The 24,208-nt window shown below is 43.2% G+C and overlaps 1 protein-coding gene across 6 annotated transcripts in view; it reads right to left on the minus strand.

Moving 5' to 3' along the window:
• grid2ipb (glutamate receptor, ionotropic, delta 2 (Grid2) interacting protein, b) overlaps positions 1-24,208 on the minus strand; it is a 38,877-nt gene that overhangs the window by 3,063 nt on the left and 11,606 nt on the right. For 3 of the 6 annotated variants that reach the window (XM_085283963.1, XM_085283965.1, XM_085283967.1), the window contains 21 exons: positions 19,458-19,739; positions 16,543-16,628; positions 14,919-14,988; positions 11,966-12,118; positions 11,678-11,833; positions 11,060-11,211; positions 10,753-10,887; positions 9,626-9,711; positions 9,242-9,365; positions 8,456-8,757; positions 7,594-7,638; positions 5,821-6,564; positions 4,689-4,841; positions 4,201-4,288; positions 3,666-3,755; positions 2,139-2,335; positions 1,899-2,054; positions 1,728-1,814; positions 1,513-1,642; positions 1,246-1,364; positions 7-171 (listed from right to left, as the gene is read on the minus strand). In XM_085283963.1, coding sequence (XP_085140089.1) covers positions 7-171; positions 1,246-1,364; positions 1,513-1,642; positions 1,728-1,814; positions 1,899-2,054; positions 2,139-2,335; positions 3,666-3,755; positions 4,201-4,288; positions 4,689-4,841; positions 5,821-6,564; positions 7,594-7,638; positions 8,456-8,757; positions 9,242-9,365; positions 9,626-9,711; positions 10,753-10,887; positions 11,060-11,211; positions 11,678-11,833; positions 11,966-12,118; positions 14,919-14,988; positions 16,543-16,628; positions 19,458-19,739 — 3,520 coding nt within the window. The remainder of the gene's footprint in view (positions 1-6; positions 172-1,245; positions 1,365-1,512; positions 1,643-1,727; positions 1,815-1,898; positions 2,055-2,138; positions 2,336-3,665; positions 3,756-4,200; positions 4,289-4,688; positions 4,842-5,820; positions 6,565-7,593; positions 7,639-8,455; positions 8,758-9,241; positions 9,366-9,625; positions 9,712-10,752; positions 10,888-11,059; positions 11,212-11,677; positions 11,834-11,965; positions 12,119-14,918; positions 14,989-16,542; positions 16,629-19,457; positions 19,740-24,208) is intronic. The other 3 variants (XM_085283962.1, XM_085283966.1, XM_085283964.1) reach the window with 3 other exon arrangements.

Raw genomic sequence — 24,208 nt, forward strand, 5'->3', positions numbered from 1 at the left:
GCTCACCTCAAACTTGGATACGAACTCTGAAAAAATGCCAAAGAAGGTCTCTGTGCTGGAGGACTTGCTGTCCTCTCCAAAGTAGGAGGCCACCTTGGAGAACTCCTCCATGGCTCTGGTCTGCAAAGATTCAAGAGACTGGATCGCAGGGTGGCTGTTCTCCAGGAAAGTCTGTGGGCACAAACATACAAATATACAGGGGCTCTTAATGAATGGTGCAACTGGGTGAAGATTTAGAAAACAATTAGTGATGCTGCCATGATGCCCTGATTTCTCTTGTCTCTATATTTACACTCCTCCATGATAATGGATGGGTGCTACAAAATTGTTTGAGGCAAAGCAAGGTGCCACCACCTGTACACTAACAACTCTTTTACTGAAGTAGTCCTGGTTTGGAAATGTTATTGATATCTATTGAGAGTCCATACAAATATGTCTGGACTTTCCTCTTATACTCCTGGTTACTGACACCTAATAACACGAGCACAGGGAATGTATCGTATTGTTTCTTTGTTGTTTTTCTCCAAATACCCTGCTTTCCTCCCACAGACCGAGGAGCTTGCTTGTTAAATTCGGATTAAATGATGAACTAACCATAGCTGTAGATGTCAGACAGATACAGTGCACAAATAAATGTTTGAATGAGTAGCTTTGTGGTCAATTAGACTGTTGAAGTGCAACATTATCATATTATTTGTGTTTGTGTTACTATCCTAAACAACCAGGAAACGGTTAGCTTAGCAGTGCGAAATGGGCAAGTCATTATGTCGCTTGTTTCAACAATATGGAACCCAGACAACAAAACCAGCTGATTTTGTCAAGTTTTTCCTGAGCTTTTATAATATTTTTTACACTTATATTATAACCTGTATGGTAGTAAACATCAGAGTGCTTGTATTCGATGAGAACTGGACAGGGCCAGCCAAGTGATTCCTTTGCTAAACTGAAACTGCAAAGACACAAGAGTGTCTCTTTAACTCTTAACCGTTGATAAACATCATTCATTTATTTACAGATTTTACTGTAGGGGTGCATGGTGGAACAGCGGTTAACACTGTCACCTCTCAGTATAAGGGTTCAACCCTGCTGCCCACCTGGGCCTTTGTGTGCATGTTCTCCCTATGACATTAATCTGAGTGTCGTTCCTACTGTTTCAGCTTTGTGATAACATGCAAACTACCCATTGTACACCCTGCGTGTGCTGGAATAGGCTCCAGCCTTGAAAATGGATGGGTTTTATCGTACACTCATGACTGAAGTGAAGTGATCGTCAGGGGTAGACTGGATCTTCTGACAGGCCGCCCTGATGTCCTGCACGGTGGAGTGAAGGTCACTCAGCTCTGTTGTAATGGCCCTCTGGTTCACTGTCACAGGGAAATATTGGAGATGAGGTAACAAACCCATTGAAACTCAAAGGAAATATGCAAATCAAACTGTAACAACAGCATAAAATATGCAAAAGAAGCACACCTGATTCTACTGTATATTAACTATTAACTAAGAGCATTGTACCTTTAGCTGCCAGAGGCACTGTTGTGAGGTCTCTGGGAAAGCTGAGCAGCTCTGGGAAGTGTTGGCACAAAGACTTGGCCAAAATGTGGAGAAAGGTGGATTTCCCGTCGACTGTTTTGGTTGTGCTTAGCTAAGAGACAGAAGGAGAAGCGCATGAGCGACTAAACACTGAACTCGAGCTTACCGTGTTGAAGGCACAGACATCTGTGCTGTACCTCAGTTAGGAAGTTGATCTTAAAACTGGTCGTCCTGTTGCTCTTCGGCTGCCCGTTGTTCAGGTAATTTCCCATTGCAAGAACAAACTGTTGGTAAAGTAAAGCCGTAAGTATTCACTGCTAACACAGATATTCACAGATTTATTTTCATTTCGACTGCTCATTTCATACCTCCAGGATCTTGGCTAATTTCTTGCTGCTCCTGAGCTCCACTGAAGCCTTGTAGATGTAATCGTACGCGATCTTCATCTCCTCCGTCCTCTCCTGTAGGGTCGTTTTAAAGTAGAGGCTCCGCAGGCGAGTCTTATAATCAGGCACCATTAGCATCTGAAACACAGACAATGTTAAATCATTTAGTTTTACTCTTTAAAACATGTCTGATCATCTCTGACATTTTTCCCTCACAGTCACCTGGAAAATGAACTGGTCCGGCTCGCTCAGCTTGCCCGGGTCCTGATCAAACTGTTCGTACTGTTTCACCTCTTCTTCGTCTGGGGCATACAGCAGCAGCTGCTTGATGTGGGCCGGCTCCAGCCTGTCGGTGGTCATGTTCATCAACACCTGACGCAGCTCTTCGGGGGAGATTTTCAGATGGGCGATGAGGATGGCTGCAGGGAGGAGGAGGAGGGTGAGTAGGCAGGGGAAAATGTGGAGAATTTATGTACCAAAGAGGATCAGTGTGTTCCCGCTCTGCTGACAAACCCTTCATCTGCGTGTCTTTCACTCACATTTATTACCATGTGTCTGTAACATGTAGCTCTGAAACCCAGAGTCACATCATAAACCCGCTAATTAACAGTGAATTAGCAGTGCCGTGACAGAAGACAGAAGTTGCTGTGCCAAAGAGTCCAATCTGGATAACTGCAGAGAAGCAAGGCATCATTTTTAGACTTTTCATTGTCTTGCTATATTGCTACACTGGCCTCTATTGTTACACTGACGTAAGATGACTCTTTGTAATTCTTTGATCAAATTTGGCCAAATCTGATCCACGATCTAAGAAGAACATAAATATACATGTCTTTTTCTTCTTGTAGAGACTCACTCTTTTTCCTTGTGAATGAAACATGAACGACCTGTTGGTACTGTTAGGTTTGCCTACTTCGTGACTTGCTTGCTGTGTAATTATATTGTCCTCAACGTTCCAGCGAATAGGTTCAAGCTACAAACCTATCAGGTACCAGTTAGCACAAAGCAAATCTAGAGAAAAATCTGTCAGAAGGTATAAGGAGAGAGCAATGATCTGTGGCCAAATCCATTTTCTTTAAGGGAGTTATCTCGCTGCTACTTCTGCAGTGCACTTGTTTTCACCTTCATTCCAACCAAGGGAGGTGAAATGGACTCATGATGGTTTATAACTGATATTCCTGAACTTTAACTCACTTGGATCATCCAGTGTTCCTTTAATTTACTTGAACAGTGTAACTGTATCCATTACGGTGGCCCTGAGAGGTCAAATGCAACTTAAAATGCAAGCAGGTAAAAAAAAATGCTGCAAAAGCACAGAGCACACATGGGAAGCTGAATAAGTAGTAGCAGAAGTTTAACAGCTGCAGAGTCAACTCTTGATTCTGTTCCATTATCCTTGTTATGCTAATATATATGTCTGAGTGCGCTCTCACCTGAACCCTGCCCTTCGATGCAGCGTTACTACTTCAGGCTAACATGTTTTTATCAGGTTAATCACTTTATCAGTTAATTTTCATCAAGTTTATCAGCTATATATTATCTTGTGGGCACAATGTGGATTTGATACCTTGTCTAAATAGTGTCTATAATTCCTCTTCCACATCAGTTACGCAGAAAATGTTTGGCCTTCGTTAAGTGATGTTCTTTGTCTTCTACTTGTGCAACGTTTTTGTAACTATAAAAGGTATTTTTGCTGCAGTCTCACATCCTTGATCCTCGACCCTTGTGTCGTGTTTGTGTGGCACTCACAGGCATTGTAGGCTTTCTTATGAGACAGAATCTCCACCACGTCTTTCTTTTTTAAGTTCTCTGGCTGGAAGGCTGGCTCTGGAGGAGAGACTGATAATTTTAACAAACAGTGTAAGGATGCGTTCTCCTGGCACCAGGGGTCAATACGCAAACTAAGTCTAAGAGGCTGAACGTGGCGGGTTGGTGGGTTAATAACACACTCTGCCATTAGAGGCCAATAAAATGATTTTTAATCGGTAACAGCAAGTTGTGTGGTTTGTTTTTTACATAGGCAGATCTGTGTTATTACTGATAATCATGACAGAAAACAAGAGGGGGATATGGTGCCGTATGGAGAATGGATTTGAGGTGCAGGTGAATGAAGCAGCTCCAATGGAGAACATAACTGTGAAGGTACAAACACAACAGGCGACGTCAATAAAGACACACATATATTCAGATGCAATGCAAATGTATCGTTTTAGACACAAAGAGGTTAAGATGACTTGATGTGAATGAATTGATGAAGACGTGACAAAGTTACAAAATCACTCACTGGATCTGCGTTGAGTCCCAAAGTGCAGGTCCAGGTCTAAGTGCTTCACCATGTCGGTGAGCTTGTCATACTCTGAATCCTCCCCGAGCTAAACACAGACAAGGACACACTGTACTCTCCGAAGGCACAGTCAAACTCAGCTTTTTTAACTTATTTCTTTTATGTTTGGTGTTCAGATTTTATTCATGTCTGATAGGAATATATGCTGGGATCAAAAAGGCTCAACGTTTTAACATCTAAAAGCAGATCAAGTCTGGCACAGCCTCTGTTTACAAAAACAACATTGTTGCCTTGATGACTCATCGGAGACACATAAGGAGGTTTTTCCAAATATGGATGGAGATATGTAGGAGTAGTGAGAAAACTCACAGTCCGAGTGGGTAGATTCACATGTTGTTTTCTTTTTTTACCGACAGAGCCATACATATACGTATCCGTACAGCCTCTAACCACAGGGTAATGCAAGATAACTGGAGATCACCACTCACCTGACCCCATATTGTTCCCTCAGAGTTCTCCACCTGCTCCCAGCGGAGCCTCTTTACACTCATGTGGTTAACGTCTGAGGCTTGCTGGCCCGGCTTGGGCAGCGGAGGTGGGTCACAAGGAGGAGGTAATGGTGGAGGAGGTGGTGGTGGAGCCTTGAAGATGGAAAAACAGTTACTTAACACTTAAGCCATAGTGTTCTAGTTCAGCACAAAGACAGCAGTTCTCACTACTGAATCATATTCCCACTGTGCGCATGGACCTCACAAGTTTCTTGTATACTCTTTAGCAGTTGTAGACAAAGAAATTATTACTGCTATTATTAGTTATTTAGGGTATGGGTCTGTCGTGGAAAGCAACAGCAAAACCGGGGACAGAGCACGAGGTTAAGCTAGAAAGAGCATGGCAGGAAGTACTGGGGTTGAGATGGGTTGCAAAGTGGCTTACAGCACACTGTGGACAGGATAAAGAAGATTAAAACAAAATAAATAGATTTCCCACTCAGGTCTATAGGAGAATATCAGCTGAACTGTGTTGCAATGAGATCATGTGACCTATCGGGATGCTGTTCTCGAGTAATGAAGTCCAATTAAAATCTGGAATCATGTTAAATTCACGAACAGTGTTGGGGGAATTTGGGGTTTTGGTGGAAGAATACAGTCTCAGACTGGTCATGTAGTCCTTTTATTTCTCCTTATCCTCTGACGTCCCACAGGTCAAACCACACAGAGTCAAGGTTGGGCTACACTTAACATACTGAAGGCGTTAACTTTCAAATCAAGCCTCTTAAGTGGTTTTTGGCCTAATAGATCTTCTGTCATAAAAGGCACATTTGGGGATGAAATAGATTTTAAAAAGTTGATTATAGATCAGACGGTACATCAAATCCGAAACTGGCTGCTGGCAAACATGAGCGATGTTAAAAGGTTAAAATGGGGCAAATGATGCAGAATCTTGATTAGCACCAGAGTGTTTAAGTGCTAGTTTGCACCTCTGTTGCTAAGCGCTCTTGGTTGCAGCACTGATGGAGTGAACCTCTTTGTGTTTTCATTTTCTATTTCTGTGTGCTGATGTCTTATTTGTACTTCAAGTAACAAGACAAAAAACAAACAAACCACAAAGTGCAGATGTTACCTGTTTGGAGGTGTGGTGTTCCTGCCTTGTGGTTTCCAAGGTCTTCATGTGACTGGGGAGGGTGGAGTGAGAGGTTGGAGGCTGCGAGAGCAGCGAGGAGCCCGCGTGGCCCTGGCTTTGACATTGGGATGGGCTGTGCTCCTGGAGGGACGGCGGCAGTGGGCCCTGGTAGCTGTGTTGGTGGTGGAGCTGGTGGTGCCTCTGCAGGACGAGCTGGCTCGGCCTCAGCAGCTGCGGGGAGGGCTGCGGGGAGGGCTGGCGGATAGGCTGAGGCTGGCTGAACTGTCGTGGGAGGTAGGTGGGGCGGGAGCGCAAGGTTTTGGTGGAGGTCAGGGTTGTGTGGCCGAGGCGGGTGGTGGGTTGGAAGCGCTGGAGAGTCTTCTCATTTTCGTCTCTGCTCGGGTGCTTTTTGTGTAGGGGAGAGCGGCTGGACAGGATGGTCCTCGGAGGGGGTGGAGGAGGAGGGATGATGGGGTGGTGCGGTTGGAAGGGCATCCGGCTGCGGGGCACGTGCTCGGGTGAGAAGCGCACTGGTGGGAGAGGGTCGGTAAACGGAATGGGAGGGGGTATGAGAGCCTGCAAGGGCGGAGGAGGCGGGGGGCTTTGGGTGGGAGGTGGTGGGATCGGTTCGGATCCAGAGGAGTAGCAGGGAGAGGAGGCCTCGTCGCTGCTGCTGTGATCCTCACTGCCGCTGCTGAGCTGCCGGGGCATGAAGCCGATTTCCTGGTCCTCCTGGAAGCTCATCTGGAGGGAGGAGGAGTGCACCATCAGCCCCGAGAACCACCTTCACCTCCACATAGTCTAGTAAACGGCTAATAAACAGCTTCTACGTTTTAAAATCCAGTCTATTCAAGCTGATTAGGTTATTATTAGGTTCATTACGGCTTTGACGTTTGCTTGAAATGTTGTACTGAAACTTACTCCACTGCCTGTTTATATTTGAACAGAAAAAGCGACACGGGGTGCGATCAGAATGTTTTGGAACTCTGACAATTTATTTTAAAGAAAGGTTTTGTCTTTGTGCACCTCTGGACTACTTCTAATAGTGCTGCTTTTTACGTCCCATTCATCTGTGATTTCTATCTAGACCACAAACGTTGGCTAAAAGCCGACATCTGTGTCAGACTGACCCAGCTTTAATGTCCTGAACCATCTGTGCTGGTGAGAGGTGGGTGTCCGGCTACCACCAGCGAACCAAAAAGCAGTTTTCAGTACATAAAGTCCAAGCTTGCTCAGGAAGGTCAGACTGTTCACACAAACTTCTACTTCAGCTCCATGCAGATCTGGCTCCCTACAACTCTATCTTTTCCCCAGAAATAAAGTTAAAGTTAACTAGTTCACTAAAATCAATGCAGAGGTGCACGAAGATGCAATCTTGAAGGGGTGACTAGCCAAATTCAAGTTTGCTTGTTTAAAAAGGAGATTTTAATTTACAGGTGTAATCCCAAAATATATTTATCACACTTCATAGCAAGTTCAGAAATTCTGCTTTTTTTTTTCTCTCTTTTTGACTTTTAGAATAGAAAATATCTACAAAATAACATCAAATCAAAGTGCTGATCTACAGAATTTAAAACCCATGCACTTAAATATCTCCAAACCTCTATATAAAAACTATGAAAATAACAATACAATATATTATAATATAACATAATGTGAATGGAAAAGAACCGTGACAATGCTATAAAAAGCCCAGTACTTATTCTAAATACAGATTACTAAACAGAAACATGTAGATAAAACTATGATATAACTGAGTATCGTTTTACTTACAGGCACAACTCTTCTTCTGAAACCATGACAACCACCTTGATATATCTGTTCGTGTGACACAAGTGTTCATTGTAGCGTACATTAGAGGTGCTCTAATGTAAACATGCAACACTACAACGTTAATACTTCTCTAAATGTTCAACTTGCTTACTGTTTATTAAGGAGCAAATGCACAAACAACAGATTTTCTCCTTATCATGCTAAATATATAAATCGAGATCACGGTGGTCTAACAGCTTGCACGCCGCAGCGGCGCACATTCTGTGCAACTGAGTCAGACAGGATGACATTTTCCCGTCTGGCCCAATCAATATTGTGGCAGTGAAAGTGAAAGTATGACCAGCATTAGCTTTTATTACAGCATTACTCGCACTCTGCATTGAAATTTAAACTCACTTGTAATTTAAAAGTAATGAATGTAGCAGCTTTAAATGTGAAATATAGACAATAATAATAATCCTGTGATGCATGACGCACGTTAATTGCAGGCACGGCTTCCAGTTATTCCTCTCACTGAACCAGCACCTACAAGAGTCTGAAGGTTTAATCAATGGAGATTTTATACTTGTAGAATGTAAACATTACAGAAGCTAGCTCCTTCTGCATAGGCTGCTGTAGGCTGAATAGTAAGTCACTCACTCTTAAGGTTAGGTCCATAAATTGTTAGACAAGTCTGGTTTAAAATCCACTGTGGGCTAGGGGTCAGGGCTCAACAATGAGAGCGTTCCACTTTTTCTGCTCCTGCTCCAAATAAAGGTAAAACACTTGTAGCATAGTTCTGCCTCTCACAGCTGGCAGCTCAGCGGTGGAATAACTGAAAATCACGTCTTAAGAAACAATAACGCCTGTTTTTCTTCCTCACCTCCTCGTAGTCGTTCTCCCCGGGCACGAAGTCATCCACCAGAGTGACCCGGTGGCCCAGCTGCTCGCTCAGGGAGTCCAGGAACTTGTCTGTGTCTCGGCTGCGTGGCGGCCGGGAGAAGGTGAACAGTTTTTTGCGGTGGGTCAGCACGTTGTGGCCGCTGTCTGAGTGATGAGGGGAGGCCGGGGGGCTCTCCAGACTGACATAAGGGTTGGAGTCTATGCTGCTTTGATGGTGGATTTCATACACGGGAGTGGGAAGAGGCTCCTTCCAAGACAGGGACAGGCCAGATTTACGATTACCTGTAGAGACGCACATTAACAACGATGGCCTCGATTTATATTTAGGCCACCTTGACGTGAGGATCTTTCCTCTTAGTAAATATCTGACATTCTAGACCATGTAGTCACCAGGAGGATTATTTCTTCTGAGAGGTAACCATTGCAAAATAAATAAAAAAATAAACTGAAAGCTTGTGTGTTTGAGTGGTTGCCATGCCATGTTCACATCAGACTGGCAAAAAAATAGCATCACTTAGCAGCAATTCTGCTTGTTTGCCACCTATAAGGACACATCGTCCACCACAACCCCCCAAATCTCATCATGATGTAAACATGGCATCAGTCACGTGCCACCAAGGCCCAAAACTGATCGGCTTCTATCACTTTGCATGTCATTTTATCTGTTCATTATGCAAATATGGGACCCTGGTGGCTTAAAACAGCAAGATGAAAGCATGTATCTGAAAGCGTGTGGATGCGGTGAGTTTTTAGGAACCCAGAATACCTGTGAGGGTGGGGAGTGTGAGGGGAGAGAGAGGGCTCTCGGGCTCTGGTGAGGAGCCGCACTGCAGTGGAGGCACACTCTTTCCTGCGTACACGTTCTCCAGCTCCGTATACACACCTGTCATCTACAGATGAAGGCATGATCATCTCATTAGCACATTATTGCTGGGCACATTTTCTTTGAAGGTCTGCTGCTTATTAGTGTTTTAATTTTTTTTTTTTTCGGTTAAGCTGCAGACTCACATCTGACCAATTATCAAAGTAATAGTAATGATCAGCAAACCTTCAAATCAAGTGAGACCAGAGAGCACAGAGATCATAGCTAGCGTTCCGTAAATGCCAGTCGCTGAGGAGCTAGGCGCGGGAAAGCTGCGGGTATACCTACATGATTGAGGTCAGGGGACTCGGGGAAGGAGGTTCCATCTCCTGACTGCCTCTCCTCCGGGCTCCCGGATTCATCGATATGAATTCCTAAAGCACAATAAAGCATGAACAGTGACACGTGTTCATCCACCATCCACCTCCAGCCTGGGAGGAGAGCGGATGAAGCAGAGCAGAACAGCGCAGAAGGAGCAAAAAAAGCTCAGGTCCCGCAACGGGGGTTAGCAATGGTAATGGAAAACTGGGGAAAAGTAAAGTACCTGAAGCCTGAAACAGCCAGGAAATAAACACTGTTTCAAACTGAGAGGTTGGGGAAGTTTTTAAAAGCAAACGGATGCTGAGAAATGGATGTAATGTATGACCTGGTGATGACTTTTTTTCTTTTTGTTAGTAGCAGTCCTATGTGAGCTCAAACACTTACACACATTCCCACCTGGGACTTGGCCACTGCAAATAAAGCCTCATTACTTATCTCTGATAAGACCTGGATCAATGGGAATTTAGGTAGCGGCGGGTGAATAGTACAGTAACTTCATCAGGAATCCCCATTTACTGTCTCATCGTCGATTTCTCTTGTATGAGTTGTGTTATAACGATGGGAACACAGATTTAAATAAGCACACAGCTTATTAGCAATAACAACCCCATTTAAATCCCTCTTGCTTTACAGATTTCATTAAAGCGGCATTAACATTCTGTGTTGGTCACCTGGGGCAAACAACCTTGTTACGACACCATTTCAGTTCATCCAGCAGTGACGAAGCAACGTTCCCACTCAAGTCTCTCTTTTTTTGCCTCCCGAGGGAAAAAAATCTTCATCTTCATCAGCTAAATGTTCACCGGCTCTACCTTTAATTGCTAACTTTGTCTTCCAGCTGTCTTTGCGCTGTAGCCTACAGTGGCTTATTAAAGCTTTTACATCAAAGAAAGGTTGCCCGACGACAAGATAAATTGCTTAAAGTGGTTATATTGTAGCAGATGTGTTGCAGGAAGGAGCTCGAAGGCTTTTTAAAACCTTTGTATCAAACCCAGCTGAACAATTTCTGGAATTATAATGATTTTGTGCTAAAGGACAACAGGCTCTCATTGAACATGTTTATCCCGCTGGGACGTTGCCGTGCATAAGCGTACCCATTCCTAGGTGAGTCCCGATGATGCAGTCATCGGAGCTCCTCTCTCGGGCGTTGTTGCGGTACGACGACCCCGTCACCCGCATGGAGCTGCTGCGCCGGTGGTGCTCTGGACCGTTGTCAGGCTCTAATAATGCTGCAAAACACACACACACACACACACACACACACACACACACACACACACACACACACACACACAGGGTCAGATTGGCTCTACTTTGCTATTTATATAAAAAGCACGATAAACATCGATAGTACATCATGATAAAAATCCAATTCAACTTCTCATTCGTTTCATGCCTCACCGTTGCTCTTGTAGCCAAGGAAACGAGACAGCTTGCCCTGGCAGCGCTCCTGTTCATCGTAGGTCAGCAGCTGGTAGATGAACTTCCAGATCAGCTGCTTGGCTGGAGTGTCCAACACTGGAAACACGTCCACGATCAGGGTGTCCACGTTCCTGCAAACACACGTGCTCCATATCCACTCACTGTCTTCTTTATATAATTCCTGCTCATGGCTGACTATCATTCAGTGCAAGGGTTTATTTTATATTCTTTGTACCATGTAAAGCTGAAAAAGAGACGCTGGGAGAGAGCAATGAAAAGGGTGGGAGGATAACAAAGATGTCACTTATGGTATGATTTATGTTGTTGGGTGTACGCTGTATGCATATAGAGTTGAATAACAGTGGTATTTTAATCCTGCTGCCTCACATGTTTGCATCATGTGCTGAGCTAATTCATCATCCCGTCTTTCTCGATCCCTTCATCCTATATAGGAAATAATATCAGAACCTAACTTAAGCTGTAACTTCCTGCTTCCGCTGCTAACCCTTCATTTGCTCAATAATCCATGTCTTCTTTTGCTAACAGATTCCTCTGTAACCCTGTAACCCTCTGCTCCCTGTCCCTTCGCTCACTGACCTGTGCTGGAAGAATGTCTCTAAAGCTTTGCAGACACTGTATCTCTCCTGGATGGTCAGCAGGTGCTCCAGCTGCTGGCTGAAAGTCCGCCCGTGGACTTTGATGCTCGGTGGAAGAATCTCTGCAACCCACTGCAGAGAACTGAGACCAGGAGACCTGGACAGCATGTATGGAGGAAACCAAACATTAATTTTTCCATTCCTACTTACTGAACTAATCCTTCTCCTTCATTCAAAACTAATACACTGCTACAGGCTAGGTCTAGTGTCAGATTTTTGGTGTGCTAACCTAGAGCGTGGCAATGTGGTGGGGGCCAGACTAGAGGATTCATCTGCATCTGTTTGGTCTGAAGAAAAGTCAGATGGACCCTCCTCCACCACGAGAGTGGGCACTGCCCCGCTGCCCTGCAGCATAGACACCACCTTCTCATGGGAGCAGTTCCTAAAGCAAGGGGAACAAAAAGGAGAGACGATGGCTGTTAGCTGTATAATAGAAGGACTGAAGCAATGTGCACAAACCAGCAGAATCACTGTGTTATTATGTAATACTAAGATAAGTATTGAAATTGAAAAATTATGTAAGCAGACATACATAAAAACTACATTTAACAGGATTATATAATAAAAAATATTTTGTTTCAGTCTGCCCAGAAACACTGCTGCTGCTCTAAGACACCTTGCAAGCCACGAGAAGCTTCCCACACTTACTTCTATATTTTGGTACAATATGTGAGAGCATCTTGTTCTTTATGTGATGTACACAGACACTATGAATCCAAATATAAGCCCTGGTAATCACGTACTGCAAAGTTTTAACAAATACACGTTGTTTTTTTTTTTACCTTAAAGGTATGAGGACTGCAAAAATAATTGTTTCCATCATTATAACAAATATATCATTTTCCACATTGTTGCAGACGCTTTGTAAACACTAGACTGTAACGTCCAAATCTCTTGTACTTTCTTTTCCTCCTTCTTGCTGGCGAGCACCTCCCACTGTTTTCCTGATCACCTCCTACGGCTGCAGCAGCATGTTATCAGGGAGAGCAGCGAAATTATACATTGCCAATCAAATGAGTACATCAAGCAGCCTGGGAGATGCGCTGTGACTCTTCTTTCACATGGTTATCAGGGTGACAGGATAAGTAGTGCTGTTTCCTCACATGGAAATACTGTCTGATGTATTGCTTGGTATAGTGTATCTGCTGAGCTCGCACATGTACAGTTCAAATTCAGATTTCTTATGTGCACTCCCACACTCACTCACGAGAAGGAGAAGGTCAAGAAGTTGTCAAGTCTACAGAAGAACTACAGTGACTCCCACGAGGAAAGTTCAGTTTACATAAAGGCTGTGATCACGTTCATCAGCCCATGCGCGCATAGGGCACCTGCACACGTGTCAAGGTATGTGAAGGAGCGCTTCATTCACATACCCCTCAGGATGGGCTGTAAGAACCCATTTTTCCTGGAGATGTAATTACTTGAAAATGTGGAGATCTGATTGTCAAATATCCAATAAAAAAGAGCTGAGTACTGTGCAAAAGTCTTGAACCACCAGTCATATTATCATATTTTGCTTAGAAAATGCGAATAGGTACATCATTTTGTTTGCACAGTTTTAATTAGCTTTAAAGTCAATATTTGGTATAACCACGTTTTTAATAAAATCCGACTTTACTTTTCGGTGCTCATTATTAGATCCCCTACTGCAGCTGTAAACATGACAGTCTCCACTGTGTTTTACAGATGGCTACAGACATTCACTCCAGCATCTTGCTTCTGACGTTCTCTACATACTGGCCAAAATCTGATCCAGACCTGTCAAATTTCATCACTCAGACCTGTTACCACTGCTTTTCAGACCAGTTCTTGTCTAATTTGGTATACTTCTGCATTTTCTCCCTGTTTCCCTTCCTTGAGAATGGCTTCTTGACAGCCACTTTTCTTATTATCTTATCTTATCTTATCTTTCCACTGAGAACCCTTCTGATTGGACATTATGTGTTTTTGTAACAGGCTGCTAGTAACAAAATATCTAAAGATACAATTTAAAATGGATTCTTTGCTTAGTGTAGACACAACACTGATTCATCCCTTCAGTTAGATGTTTTTTTTTAATGCTTGAATGACTCATAGGTCCGTGTTAAGTGGTTCAACATGAAAAAAGTCCCCAAGACCACAAAGAAAGTCTGGCTCATTGGCAGCAAAATATAAAGAATGAGGACTGACTCAAGGCTTTTGCTGAGGGCTGATAAAACGTGCTGGTGTAAAAAAAATGCTATCTTTGTGGGTTTTTCAAAACACTAAAAATTCTGCTCATATATAAAGATAACAGGCGATAGATAGTAACAGATATAGTTATGGTACACATCCCTGAACTAAATAATGACTCTATGAAAACACTGCTGTACGTCCTGACATTGAACTTAATGCCAGAATTTAGCCTGAAAACGGTCACTGTGTAACAAATTTAACAGTAACACCATCATTCGTGCTGTGAGTTGTAGAAATGAAAGATTTCCTGTAAGGTCTTGACTCGTCTTATCTTGTGTTGACTGATCAATAAAGTTAGTGCTGCTGTGCAATATGTAAAAATGCAGGCAACTCCCTCAGAGTGGGGATACTCATATGGATCCTGCTGCTTTAGATCGTTTTATGAAACTCCAGGTAAATCAGAGGAAGAAATCCTGTAAACAGCTGAAAGCAATAAACACTGTTCTCTTACAGACAGCACTCAAGCATGTCTAGGGCTTTCTGTGTTTTCTTTGATATACATATGTTGATTTGCATCAAAGTAAAGAGTCTGATAACTAGACTTTAAATTGTGTGCCAAAAAAACTGTCTATTTAATGTGAGATTTGTTTGGGTAGTGATGAACAGTTACTAAAACCTATGGTCTTGCAGTGCACAGCTGAAGACACAGTCCACAAACTGTTTCTATGATGAAAATCTCATAAAATTCAGCACAGAAACTATGAGCGTCATGTGCTTGTGAAAATATCGAGGAGAATCTACGTCAGAAAAAAATCAGAAGGGTTATGTGTTTGTGATGGATTATCTGGCTCAGTGAGAGCTGTTTTTCAAACTGAGGCAGAATAAATGGCAGCAGATGGCTTCTGCTGGAGAAAGACAAGTGCTGATGTCTAAATATACTGTGTAAGGTCAAGAACTCGGGCAGCAGGGAAAGGCAAAATACTACAAACTACTACTGCTGCTAACAATAATTTCCATTAAAGACAAACCTCATGTCCAGTCCGTTGAGAAAGAGGATACGGTCGCCTGTTTTCAGTCCACATTCCTCGGCAGGACTATCTGAGAGGTCGACAAAGATGGCAGAAAATCAAACATCAATCAGAGACTGAAAAAAACCCCTGAAACCAATCCTTCCAGCTAACGAGGTGCACAGAACAGACGGGCACAACGGGGGGAGAGATGGTGACTAATGTGATGCTGTCAATCTGTGTATGAGAGCCAACAAAGCCCATCAACAAACAAGATGAGCTCCATGCTAAATCTTATTACGTAAGGAAACAGTGCTGTCAAAACAATCCCTGGCAGAATAAGTTCTGACTGCACTGTACCCATCGCCTCCTCATCTGTCAGCACACTGCGGATGAGGAGCTGTCATGTCATTTGTTTTTTTTTCTTGTTCTTTTGGATGCAGTAAAGTCTTAATGGGGAAACGGGGTTGTGGCTTCCGGGCTATCGGCAAAGAATCTGTGGTCAGATCACGATGAGAACTATGCCACCCACCTCCACAAGGGCCCACTGAGTCAGTCCGCTCTGGCTGTTTCAGCACATGTTGGTGGGGGATGATGGTGGGCGGGAGCAGTGCCGTCATCGTCAAACACACACACAACGCACACGCACACCGCCTTCCTCACCAAGGAACCTGGCAAATTCCCTCAGCAGTAGCTTCACAGCCTCCTTGTCTGCTAGTTTTGCTTCAAAAAGCAATAACTGTGAATTAAATAACCTTTTACTGCGGGAAACTTAAGAAAGTAATTATGAATATTTCACATAAGCTCTAAGTGGAAATTAGATTTAAAAGCTAGCTTTAATAAAACAAGCAAAAACCACCTGTGAGAGTCGTTCAGCCTTATAGTCACCCTATATGTTGATGCAAGTCTATAAAGGAAAAACATATTAAACCACGGCTGCTTGTAGAAATAGTCGACAATAAGAAAAAGAACAAATGGGAAATCAGCCTAATTGCATGTTTGGCCAGAGTTAGACAAGGAGATCAACAGCTAGGCTGGCTAGATTGCTATCAGGCATTTAACTGCCCACAAAACCCCAAGCTGACAGCTCTAAGATGACGTTTTCTGCATGGCTTAAATATTAACGATGAAACCTGTTGGTAAGTAAGCTCTAGAAGAGATGATTACCACAGCAAGCTGTTTTGTCTTGTCCTCAGTCCCAGAAGCATTTGAGTGCCCTTCATTGTAAGTATATGACACTAATATATTTGCAGTATGACTTGATGTACAAAGGATTTACTCCTCCACCCTATGACCAGTTAAACTGCACAGGAAGAGCAATAAACAGAATATAAAGTACATCTGTGCGGCACTGACTGACCACAGGTGTACCTGCTGCCGCACAGCACAGCCTGTTAGCATTTCACTAGTGAGTCAGATAAGTCCACTTCCGACAACACTCACAGTCTCTCACACACACACAAACGCCTCCTGATCACCTTCGGCCCCGAGCGGCTGGCACCACAACAGCCTCACCCGCGTAAAATACATCTGCCCCCCTCACCGCCCACAACGCAGAACGGCGCACGAGTGAAAAGCCGCCACACAAAGAGAGGAGGCGTCAGTCAGGACTGCACTGTACTTGGTTTCATTATAGAAGCAGTACCTGGGATGACGGAGTCGATGCAGACGGGAGCGTGACCCCGCAGCGTGAAGCCAAAGTTCTTCTTCCCCCTGTAGACACGGACGATCCTGAGGAAGGGATGCAGGCAAGAAGTGAGATGAGCAGTTCATTCATTCGGATTTAGAGCTCTCTGAAAAACCTTCGTGACTAAATGTTTCTAACAACGAAAAGCTTTGTGCCTGTCTACTGGCCTTCAACTTTCAAAGAGGGTGACACAAACTCTACATGAAGCAGAGCGCATTCATGGCATTTATGTCCAAAGCATTTTTCCTTTGTTCTGAACACTTTCAGCCGACGCTCTCTGCTGAATCACATTTTCGAATTTCTTGTGTTTGCGTGAATCCATCCTCCAAAAGCAGCACCTTTAACCGACTTAAAAACTTTCAATTTGAGCAGTAACCAAAACCTGTAATTTATTTTTTGGGCTTTTTTGATTCCCTCATCACCCATTTAGCCAAAATCTGAACAGTCTAAAACGCAAACAAAGGAAGAAAAAGCTGGAAGTGGAAAATGTGTGGAATTTGTAAAAGTGATCAGTCAAACAAAATCGGACGAGCGAGTTCTCAGTGTTGCTCGTGACGTCATTTAACAGCATTGATGGCTGTGAATGAATGAATGGGAAGCCCAGCTGTCCCTGGAGTGAGCACTCACTCGCTGTTGTTTACAATCCTGCCTGCGCTTCGTTTTTGCTTTTGTCACTTCCTGTAAGTGGGAGTCTGAACAAGCACAGACGTGACCCTCTGTTTGCCTCGATCCAAGCTGACATTTTTCTAACGTAACCCAAATCAGTCCTGTTTGAATGCCAGACATTGTTTTTTGTTTCCGGCTTTAATAAAAAAAATTTGGGACATGTTCAGAATAGCTTTGACATTTTGCTGAATGCGGGGCTCCTCTCTCTCATTCACCCCAGTCGGAAGAATATGCGTCGGAAAACCTCCCGGTGTATCAAAGATGAGGCTCGTTCAGTCTATCCGTGGAGCGTTGCCATGGAGATAACTAAAGGCAACACTGCTTTGGTATATAAACAGGAGGAAGGCAAAAAAGACAACAAGAGAAAAGAGACAAACCTATTCTTTGATAGCCGTGGTTATACGCTCTTATGTAAGCCAAGCTAAATGCAGAAAGGCACACTGGGTGCTGAATGTGGATTTGTGTGTGTGTTTGAGGGCTGAATAGAAAAAAAGAAGCATCAGCTCTGAGCACACTTGACAAACTAAGTGTCTGTGACTATCAGGCTGCTTGAGGCCTCTCCTCATTCCCTCCGGGCTACACCAGCAGAGCTTCATACACTTATGTATAATTTCACATGACCTCAGCTGAATGCACTCTGAAAAGGTATCAGTCAGTCTGCTGGTACATCAACAACCGTCACATTGTACACACACTATACAGACAGCTACCACACTATAGTGCTTGATTTTGTGTATCAATAGTCAGTAGAACATTTTGTAGAACAATACATCTGGGGGTGGATTTACCCGAAATGTTATGTCGACATCTCTCTCCACCTGTATCCCACTGGTCTATCGATCCCTTTCTCCATCTCCCTACCGAAATGTCACCATGTTTCTCGATCTATTTCTATCTCCCTGCCTTCAGCCATCTGTCTGTCACTGTTTCTTCACCTCTGCCAATCAGCTTTTGTGGTCGGTTTGTTTGTCTGGCAGGATTACTAATGAAGTTATGGACAGTTTGGCGCAACTTAGAAGCAACTAACTTTCACAGTCTATCTAGATCCACATCCAAAATCTAGTGTTTTTGAAGGGTTTTTTTTGACAACTCCTTAGTATTGCCAGATAACTGGAAATGGGGAAAACTGGGGGACATTGTCCTGATGATGTCAGGAAACCTAAATAATCTCTTGGATTCAGAGGCTCACTTTAATTTATGCAGATTTTCAGTTTTCAGTTATGCAGTCTCTTGAATTCTCTCGTTCCTATATGTTTTATCTATATTTATTTCCTTCTGTCTATATTATTTCGTCTAGATATAGATATATAGACTGCATCTATATCATCACCTCATATCACTCTTTATCACTCCGTTTACCTGTATTCCCCATCTCTCTATTCTCATTGCCATCGATCTCCATCTCTACATCTGTTTACTCCTTACTTCTGTTCGTCTCTTTTTCTGTTGATATCTATATCTATCTCTCTGTTCCCACCTCTAGCTCTGTCTCTCACTGCTCTATGCATATTTCCAGTTACTGTGGAGACACAACAGTGTTACACAACAGTCTTTTGGGTTTATTCAGTGCATGGAAGGCACCAGCAATGCAGCGCGACTTCTTACTGACACATGATGCCCCTTTAACACAATCAGCTCACTTCCTGCTGCATTGTGCCCGGCCTGTATGATCACATTTGTCATAAAGGGCCACATGTTTTTTAAGACCTCCTGTTGCTGAATACTCAAAGACCCCAGGATTTTATTAGTTAGCTCGCTACAGAGATTTACTGCCACAGTCCTGTGCTGCACCATGTCCACTGTGGTGTTATTAACTGGACAGTCGTGTAATCAAGTGTGTTAGTGGGTGGAGGAAAAGTGTCAAATGGTTAGGGGGGGGGGGGGCTCTACCCCATGTAGGATGGTTGCCAAGAAACAACCAAGAAGATGGTAGAAGATGGTTACAATGTGATGTTTTGTTAAATGAAACAAATACGCAGCTGTGTGTGAACATCTTCGTGCATGCACAGACTTGCTCTAAGTGCAGCTTTATAAAACTCTGAGGAAGAGGAGTTTTAGCACACGTTAACAGATAAAGCAGTCCCTGGATTCTGCTATAATTTTTAAAAGGGACTTCTCGGCTCTTGAATTATGAATTAACAGTTAACAACACTTAAAACAGAGCGAAAGGACTCGTGAAACCTGCTGTGTTTGATATGTGTGCTTACCTCTGATTGGGTCCAATGGGGGGATGCACGGGTATCCCTGAGACGGACTTCCTTAAGCCCCTGTCTCTCTCTGCTTCTCCCCTCCCTCCGGGTTCTCCTCCATCCCTTGGCACTGAGCTGGCCCGTTTGGACCCGCGGTGGCGGTCGGAGTGATCCTCGCTCCGACTGCGACGGATTCTGCCATGCGGCTCGCTGATGCTCTTGCTGCGGCAGAGTCGGTTGATCACGTTCTGGGAGACGGTGTCGTCGAAGCGCTGCCGGTGCTTCTTGGGAATGAAGATTCTGGCCAACATGGCAGCATATGAGGAAAACAAATTGGTTGGTGTTAACTGTTTTTCCATAAGAGTTCCTCTACGAAAAGCAAAGAGATGGGTAGAGGATGGATCTACATCACAGATCCACCTCGATCCATTTTAAAGACACAAATTCCACAATCACGACTCTGAGAGCGATGACAGCCAGTGTTGGAAGAGATTAAAAGTTATGATATACTTCAAACTCTACTGAGAAAATGTTCACAGTCCTAGTCGGCACAGATTCGGCTCAACAGGCTTCCATCTTCATGTCTCAGATCTGAAGAAAAGATGAAAAGGTTTTGACTGAATGGAGAGTCTTTCCCCTGACTGAAAAAGAAAAGAAGTTGAATTTGATGCAATCTTTCTCTGAGGAAATAGACGGTGAAGAAATCGTGGCGTCACTCACTGCTTGCTGGAGTCTTACTGCTGCAGCAGGGGTACCAGAGCCAGAATACAGCATGAGAAAAAGGTGTGGGAGTGAGTGAGCAAGGGATTTCTCCTCTCTCTCTCTCTCTCCATACAGCAACTGATTCTCGGTCTTTCCTACACTTCCGTCTACACATCACCTACAACTGAGGCAGGAAGCTGTCATTTCATCCACCTAGGCCCTGACAAGGAAACGCAAAGTGTAACGCACTGGGATAAAATAGGAGCAGGGGCATCAATTACAGTGAAATACTGAGTTAAACTGTATGAAATCACAATGTTTTTTTATTTTGTAATCCAATGTGATTTCCTACTAAACACCTACTGTTTTCATTTAAATATCAATATACAGCTATGACATCGATAAAAGTTATTTTCCTGAAGTCTTACTTTGAGAAAAGTCAAACACTTGAAATGTTATGCTTGTAATATAACATTTTAAACATAAGCAGTCACAGTGACTGATATGTTATAGCAGCTGAACATTGGTAGGGTTAGTCGTCATCACTCATGAGTGATGAGTAACTATCCCCTGTGGAGCCTACAGTTGGTTGCTGGGGTGCTGAAGGGTTTCAAACAGTAGCCGTGCTGGCTTGTCAGATGGAGGGGTGGGACATGCAGCTGGCATCGAGAGTGGGAGCATTTATCTGGTTTATGCTGTAAAAACAATAAGACACATTGCAACAATCCAGAGGGGATGAATTCATTATTTTAACCGCTTACAAACGATGTATCTAACAATGGAATGTTTTTTACATAACCCTAGCCCTAATCCTAGCCAATCAGAATTGAGATTTAATGGTATTATTCTCCCAGAACAAAGAAAATAATCTAATAATCTAAAACTATACATCTGTTTTTCTCCCCCCAAAGAGTTAGGTTTTGCCTTTCTCTAGGGTTATGATCTATGACGACCGATATCGAAAGCTACGTTATCCACACACAATAATAGAAATAAACATTGTGTAACACTTATGAATTAATGTGCATTTAATGAGGTATAAGTATTTGATCACATTTGTTACTTGGTGGAGTAACCATCCTTAGCAAGCACAGCTTTTAGATATTTCTTATAGCTATTGCTAGGTTTGAGCTAAGTTTTCAGATCTCCTCTTTCCTGATCTTCTCCAAATTCTTAATGCTACTTCACCTCGAGACTATGATGTGCTTCTTCTTCTCGAGGGACTCCTTTGTTGTCTTGGCATATGCTTTGGATCAGTGTCCTACTGGACCTGCCCATGATGCGTTTGTCGGGCCCCGGCTGAGTGAAGGAGATTCTTGTCCAAGATTTGTCCATCTTTCCAATTGAGCGATACAGTCATCGTGTAGCTTTGGCAGAAAAACATCCTCAGAGCACAAAGCTTCCACCACCATGACACTAGGGATGCTGTTCTTTGGGTCACATTCACCCTTCTCTTCACTCCAAACACAATGAGTGGATTGATACAAACCAAGTCAATTTTGTTCTCATGTAACCACATCACATTCTCAGAAGTCTCACCTGAATCATTCAGGTGTTTCTTTGGGGGTTTGTGTTCTTTTTTTTCTTTTTTCTTTTTACAAGTTTGTAAGAATTTGACAATTTTTGCTACGTAGCGTTACAGATACTTTTCGCTGGTACCGAAAACATGTAGAGGTTCTCTTGCTCGTCTTTCTGAGCAGACTGGGAACAAACTAAATATCAAAGAGGGGGATAAGAGTGAACTGTACATGCTGTTTCTTATGGAGTGCTGCAAACAATAGCAGTGACTAAGAGACAAAACAAAACAAGTCCCCACTCACCAGCAAACACACACACACACACACACACACACACACACACACACACACACACACACACACACCAGAAAACAACTATTCATTCAAAAGATTAGAACTGCTGCCAGGAGACAAGACAGCCACCCACACACACATACATGCACACACACTTTCTGGAACTATATTTCTTAAATGTAGATGATCTAACATTAAATGACTGATCATCAGGTTTTATGATATGCATAGCTCCAAAATAAAAAACAGTTGGAAAAGTCAATTATCCTAATATTAGGTATACAAAGTAAACAAAGTATCCAAGAAAACTGGAGTAACAGGAACCCCCCTCCCATGTTTATGTGGTTATTCCGATCATTTCTACCTTATAATAGCAGTTGAGCTTAGATTACATACTGAACACAGTGGGAGAAACAGCTCGCATAGCACCGTCCACTCGTTTAAAGTGGATTTTCTATTCATTTCCTTTTTTTTTTCATTAATAGATAATTACATGCTCATACATTTAGGGCGAGAGGTGGGGTACACCCTGGGCAGATCGCCAGTCTGTCACAGGGCTAACGCAGAGACACACAATCATTCATACCTATGTCAGTTAGATTGGATATTCTTAATATGGTGGTCATCACAGATACATACGTTTGTAGCTGTGAGCACAAAAGTTCCTTCAGCTTTTTCTTTACGAGGGGCAGAAAACTGAAATGTAGGGAGTGGGGTAGCTTTTTTTAGTAGATGAATTTAGGGATCCCTCAAAGTCCTTGTATAGAGTCTGACTGTTTGTCTATATAGATAGTTATTTATCCCCACATGAATTCGAGGAGATCTAATTCTATAAGTATGCTAAGGCTACTTTCAGGTTGTCACAGGAGGTTGTCACAGCAGATAGGCTCTGCCTTTTTGATTTGGCAGATTGTTTTAAGCTGATGCCCTTCCTTATGCAACTCCCAGGGGACTTTTGTCTCCCACCACTGGCAGGAATCTATCATTTGTTAGGTGAGTGTGTAAACCACTACACTGTGGAGCTACTCCTTTCAGTACACCAAACCAGCTCATGAGCGGTGAGAACTGGAAAAAACCCCAAAAGAAATCACGCCACCTCTGAGAATTTATTAGCACAAGCACATACTGCCACAAGAAGGCAGCAGCCTACACATCCTGAAAACAATGCATGCTGTATAAAGTCTATTAACACTACGCTTTTTCTTTACTTCTCAAGGACCACATGTGAAGGACGTGTAGAAAATTCAAAGAGCACCAAAAACATTTGAAGTTAACATTTGATGATTGTTGGATCAGTGAGCTGAGGCCGGACACATATTTGCACAAACAACCATTTTGATTCCCACCTACACCAGCCTGTTGTGCTCTGACTGTCTGCTGCCGCTTATCTGCTGATCAGATGAATCAGTCATTAGCAGACAGGGCACAGGGTCGGTGAAAAACAGCACCAGTCAAGCAATTAACCACGAACGCGCAAACAGAAAGGAGGGAGGAACAACAGCTACCACTGTTCATGTCCACGCGGAGCTAATTAAGCTGCAGCAACAATTCTGACAGCTAAATAAAGCAATTAGGACACTCGTTGGACAGAGAGAGAAGCAACTTCACAGCAGATGTGACTTTTCGCCAGCGTGCATTTAATTATCCATGGCTGCTGAAGTGCTTTATTAGGAGGTATTCAGGAAAATATGCAGCACCTTCAGCCCTGTTCTGTACTTGTAAGTGAGGCAAATAATGAAGACTCACTCACATCCAGAACCTACCGGTCACAGCTGCTGTTAACAACTTGTCAACTAATGAAGAGCTTGTTTTTGAAAAACCTGCCCAAAACATTTTCACTCTTTATAAGCTGTAGAAACAGGCCTGTAGAGATAACAATGATGTCATTAGAGCCTGAACCATTGTCCTTCTGGCCAGTGGTGGTATTTGACACTGTAATAACTACAAAACAGCAGCTGATGTTGACAACCAGTATAAACCCATCAGGCACATTTCAGCGGCAGTCTTTAATGACAGCAGCCGCCTCCAGCAGGAGACGCCACAATCTTCCAAGGTCACAAATAACAACACCAAAAGCATCTACTACCAACGTCCCACTGCAGCTATAGGTGTGGTGTTTGTGCCCCAACCTGTCACAGCTGTTTTGCCAGCATGCACAGGGAGTACACAATCTTATACTAAAGGTAAAATAACTATTTAAGTAAGGCAAGGCAAGTTTATTTGTATAGCACAATTCAACAACAAGGTGATTCAAAG

This window comes from Mchenga conophoros, linkage group LG8 (genome assembly GCF_057382185.1).
Source record: "Mchenga conophoros isolate Kocher_MC1m ecotype Shallow Benthic linkage group LG8, M_conophoros_male_GT1.1, whole genome shotgun sequence".
Lineage (NCBI taxonomy): Eukaryota > Metazoa > Chordata > Actinopteri > Cichliformes > Cichlidae > Mchenga > Mchenga conophoros.